General features: G+C 37.9%; 1 protein-coding gene across 1 annotated transcript; it reads left to right on the top strand.

Moving 5' to 3' along the window:
• Positions 1–3,498: 3,498 nt before the first annotated feature.
• Positions 3,499–5,403, top strand: LOC136781589 (putative nuclease HARBI1). The gene is made up of 7 exons (XM_066740481.1): positions 3,499–3,710; positions 4,081–4,224; positions 4,309–4,328; positions 4,410–4,576; positions 4,650–5,174; positions 5,239–5,311; positions 5,369–5,403. The coding sequence occupies exons 1-7, from the start codon at positions 3,499–3,501 to the stop codon at positions 5,401–5,403; spliced, it is 1,176 nt and encodes a 391-aa protein (XP_066596578.1).
• The last annotated feature ends 284 nt before the right edge of the window (positions 5,404–5,687 follow it).

Genomic DNA, 5,687 nt, shown 5'->3' with positions numbered 1-5,687 from the left:
CGCACGTTGGTGCAGCGTCTCTTCAACAAATGACTACTAATTTATCTCGACGCGTATTTATCATGAGTTAAAGGGCTTAAATGTAAAAATTGAGTAACCTAAAGATAAAATTTCAATTACACATAAAAGTGCGCTAATTAAGAATTAATTGAATACGAGAGGGAAGAAATAGGAGTGACTTACTAGCTGTTGCAGTGTCATCAGTTGCTCTATTGTTGCTCCTCCTCATGTTGATTTTGAGTCATATAAGCTGTTCAAAATGGTTGCCACGAACACTGATACAGGCTTCGCATCTTCGAAGCATAGAGGTACGAACTCTATCGAAAATCCCAGGAGTATTCATTACCTCGTCAAATGAAGTGACTATTCTCTCTATCAGCTGATTTTCAGTCTCGACAGGAGTAACATACACTAAGGATTTCACATGACCCCATAAAAAAAAATCTAGAGGTGTCAGGTCTGGTGAGCGCGGAGGCCATTGAACCGGTGCACCTCTTCCGATCCATCGTCGTTGAAATTTTTCAACAACGAGATTATTAGCCTGGCGATTAAAATGTGGTGGCGCGCCGTCACTTTGAAACCACATTTCTTGCCGAACTGATAATGGCACATCTTCCAATAAAATTGGTAAGATATCCTTGATGAACTCGGTGTAGATGGTTCCCGTCAAACGTCGCGGGAGGAAATACGGTCCGATCAGCTGATTGTTAATTATACCGGCCCAAACATTGACGGAGAAACGATTTTGATTTGATGCCACGAAACAAGCACGCGGATTCTCAAAATCCCACTGATGGCTGTTTCGGCTATTAAAAAACCATTACGCGTAAAACAAGCTTCATCAGTGAATAATACACTTCGCGCGAAACCGTTGTCTTCACCACACTTTTTCAGAAACCACTCACAAAAATGCACTCGCGCGTGGAAGTCAGTGGGTTTTAAGCCCTGCACCTTGCGATAGTGGTAAGGGTGCATGCCTTCTTCGTTTAAAACACGCCACACATTCGTATTCGATGTTTGAAGCTCATACGCAATAGCTCTAGTGCTAAGTGTAGGGTCTTCTCGCACACGGTTCAGCACAGCCTCTTCGAACTCAACGGTGCGCGTTGTTCTACTTGCACCAGGATCTTTTTGATACTCAAACGAGCCATTTTCACGTAAACGCTGTGCTAACGATATAAAAAATCGTCGATCTGGGTGTCGGCGATTAGGAAACTTCTCCCGATAAAGTCTTGCCGCTTTCGAACTATTACCGTCGGCTTTTCCATAAACGAGATGCATATCCGCCATCTCTGCGAACGTGTAATCGCTCATTTTAAAAAATCACAATTTTTACTTTACTAAATTATTAGCCAGATAGCAGCGAAATCGTCTTTTTTCCAACGAAGCCGAAAAAAACAACGCTATTCTTTATTAGTTCTATGGTGTGTTTTGTTTTTACTGTGTTTACAAAATACTTTATTACAATATTGGAGGTATAAAACAAAACACACCATAGAACTAATAAAGAATAGCGTTGTTTTTTTCGGCTTCGTTGGAAAAAAGACGATTTCGCTGCTAACTGGCTAATAATTTAGTAAAGTAAAAATTGTGATTTTTTAAAATGAGCGATTACACGTTCGCAGAGATGGCGGATATGCATCTCGTTTATGGAAAAGCCGACGGTAATAGTTCGAAAGCGGCAAGACTTTATCGGGAGAAGTTTCCTAATCGCCGACACCCAGATCGACGATTTTTTATATCGTTAGCACAGCGTTTACGTGAAAATGGCTCGTTTGAGTATCAAAAAGCTCCTGGTGCAAGTAGAACAACGCGCACCGTTGAGTTCGAAGAGGCTGTGCTGAACCGTGTGCGAGAAGACCTTACACTTAGCACTAGAGCTATTGCGTATGAGCTTCAAACATCGAATACGAATGTGTGGCGTGTTTTAAACGAAGAAGGCATGCACCCTTACCACTATCGCAAGGTGCAGGGCTTAAAACCCACTGACTTCCACGCGCGAGTGCATTTTTGTGAGTGGTTTCTGAGAAAGTGTGGTGAAGACAACGGTTTCGCGCGAAGTGTATTATTCACTGATGAAGCTTGTTTTACGCGTAATGGTTTTTTTAATAGCCGAAACAGCCATCAGTGGGATTTTGAGAATCCGCGTGCGTGTTTCGTGGCATCAAATCAAAATCGTTTCTCCGTCAATGTTTGGGCCGGTATAATTAACAATCAGCTGATCGGACCGTATTTCCTCCCGCGACGTTTGACGGGAACCATCTACACCGAGTTCATCAAGGATATCTTACCAGTTTTATTGGAAGATGTGCCATTATCAGTTCGGCAAGAAATGTGGTTTCAAAGTGACGGCGCGCCACCACATTTTAATCGCCAGGCTAATAATCTCGTTGTTGAAAAATTTCAACGACGATGGATCGGAAGAGGTGCACCGGTTCAATGGCCTCCGCGCTCACCAGACCTGACACCTCTAGATTTTTTTTATGGGGTCATGTGAAATCCTTAGTGTATGTTACTCCTGTCGAGACTGAAAATCAGCTGATAGAGAGAATAGTCACTTCATTTGACGAGGTAATGAATACTCCTGGGATTTTCGATAGAGTTCGTATCTCTATGCTTCGAAGATGCGAAGCCTTTATCAGTGTTCGTGGCAACCATTTTGAACAGCTTATATGACTCAAAATCAACATGAGGAGGAGCAACAATAGAGCAACTGATGACACTGCAACAGCTAGTAAGTCACTCCTATTTCTTCCCTCTCGTATTCAATTAATTCTTAATTAGCGCACTTTTATGTGTAATTGAAATTTTATCTTTAGGTTACTCAATTTTTACATTTAAGCCCTTTAACTCATGATAAATACGCGTCGAGATAAATTAGTAGTCATTTGTTGAAGAGACGCGGGCACCAACGTGCGTTACGGCGCTGCTTAAGGCTCCGCCACACCGAATAGCGTAGGACATTTAAACCTCCAGAACTTTTTTTTTTAACATCAGCGACCCATGGTCCCTCAATAAAAGTTGCTTTAAGGGTGCGTTCGGGGAGACACTGCTAGCGCAATTTAGCGCTACCAACTGTTCATGTAACTGCTCAGTAGCGCAAACGAATAGTGTTTATGACTTTTATGACTTCACATGCTAAACGCTTTCAACGCAGTTCGCACCCTCGGATGTGTTCGGGGAGATGGTATAGCGCTATTCAGCGCTACCGACTGTTTGTGCAGTTTCGAACGCGCAAATAAAATATTGTTGTGACGTCATTACCGCACGCTATCAACACTATCCTATCCGAGCTTGTGTAGCTACAGCGTTGAGCGTTTCAGCCAATCAAAACTCGCAGCGCTTATTCTAAAGTTTAATCAATAGCCAATCACATTTCGGTAGCAACTTTCAACGTAACAGCCAATCAGAGCTTTGCACTGGCATTTAAATTTTAAAGTGAATTTCAATTATCAGTATCTAAGATTTTTCTACAGAAAAATACTTTTAAAATTAAAAATGGAGCAAGAGCAAAAGAAAATAGTATTGCATGCAGCTGCTGCAGTAGTAGTAGAAGAGATTTTGAGCTCTTCGTCATCTTCAGATGAAGAAAACCAAATTGCTGAAATATCCTTAAAACTTGGTAGGAGACTAATTGTTTATCGTATCCAGAATTATGTGGATAGTATTGTGGAAAATTTTACGAAGGAGCAATTTAAATCTAATTTCAGGTAGCTAATAAATAAGCATTAATGCTTTCCAAAGTCCTGTGTTCGTGTTAAAAGATGAGTCCATGTCCTTGAACCGAAAAATATCTGTATGTCCTGTCCAGTACTTATTTTTCGATTTAGAATTGCACATAGATACATGACCTTTGCACATGTTATTATATGCCTTGACCCTTTATGATGAAATTGATGTCATCAGCAATTTATGTCCCCAACAGCCAAACAATTCTTATTTGAAATAGTTTTCCATAGTTTATATATTTATTAAGTTATTTTTCTCTCTGGAGTAATTGAAATTTGTATTTCATTGGTTTACATTCAATAAAATCATAAACGATGGATAACTACAGTATAAAATAAAAAATTGTTGTAGGATGTATCCAGAAACATTTGATTTTATATTAAATTTATTAAAACCGCAATTAATAAGGCAAATAAATGGTGGAAATCAAATGATTGCTCCAAAAACACAGCTTTTGCTAACTTTATGGAGGCTTGGTACTCCTGATTCTTTTAGGTATAATTAGCTCTAAAATAAACCATTATATGCTATCATTGCATAACATGCATAATCTACCCTGCTCTATTTTTATGCATTTAGATCTATATGTGAAAGATTTGGTGTTGGAAGGAGTACATCCATGTATATAACGCGAAGAACGGTGAAAGCGATTATTAGCAAAAGGCATATTTTCATTAAATGGCCATCTAATGAATACTTAGAAGAAGTAATGAATGGTTTTGAAAATAGTAGTGGCTTTCCTAGAGTCATTGGTGCAATAGATGGAACGCACATTAACATACCCGCTCCTAAAGACAATCATGCGTCTTATGTTAATCGAAAAGGCCATCATTCGATACAGCTACAAGTGCGTTTATTTTTTAAATATATTCACGATGAATCCCTTATAGCATTTGTATAAAAATTAATTTGGTTTCTAGGCTATTTGCGACCATAAGTGCAGATTTACACATGTGTATACTGGACAAGTGGGATCAGTGCATGATCAGCGGGTCTTCCGACAATCGGAAGTGGAAAGTTACTTGGGAGATGACTTAAAATTTCCACAAGATTGTCATCTGGTTAGTGATTTAGCATATAAATTACATGAAAATTTACTGACACCATATAGAGATGACGGCCACTTGACAGAAAGGCAGCTAAATTACAATTGGTGTCATTCGTCAGCAAGAATTGCAATTGAACGAGCATTCGGGCTTTTGAAAGGACGATTCCGAAGCCTATTAACGGTCTTTGCTATGCAACGTCTGGATCTTATACCCATGCATATACTGGCATGTTGCATTCTTCACAATATTTGTTTATTACAAAATGATGAATTAATTGTAGAAGAAATTTCATCTGCAGAGCCTAACATATGTGTCGATAACCACACAAATGCATCAATTACAGCAGCTGCAAAGTCAAAAAGAAATTTAATATGTGCAAGATTAAATATGAGAGATGTATAAATGTATTTAATAAAATAAAGTTTAATTTAATTCTTTGTTTTTCTTTTATTTATCACAGACCAATATTTTTGTACCATACACTCATTCATACGAATACTTATGCCTTGCATATATAGAAAAATGCATTATTTGTATTTCTTAGGTTTATTTATGTATTTTTAAAATATCACTCAGTCTTTTAATCACAGCAAACCATTTGGGTAACATGTTAAAGATGTTTTAAGCCAACCTGTAATATTTTTGATATTATGCATTAAACATAACCTCACATGTCATCAAATAATTAATTGTACTTACTGATTACGACAGTTATTCATTAAATTTTATTTAATATATGTTCCAATTTTTCTAGCAATTGTTGCTTTATTTCCATTTTTTGAATATGCCTTTTCTTCTTCTCCTCTTCATTTTTTCTTAGTTCTCTAATAACATCTGAGTTATTCAGCTTACGTTTACCTAAAATCAGGTAATTATACTTCTGTTAAAGAAATTTTATTATTTAACGTT

The sequence above is a fragment of the Prorops nasuta genome, unplaced genomic scaffold, assembly GCF_024137725.1.
Source record: "Prorops nasuta isolate Cenicafe-Biocafe unplaced genomic scaffold, Cenicafe_Pnas_1.2 PNAS00023, whole genome shotgun sequence".
Taxonomy (NCBI): Eukaryota; Metazoa; Arthropoda; class Insecta; order Hymenoptera; family Bethylidae; genus Prorops; species Prorops nasuta.
Note: the sequence above shows the minus strand (reverse complement) of the source record. Positions and strands in the feature narration are given on the sequence as shown.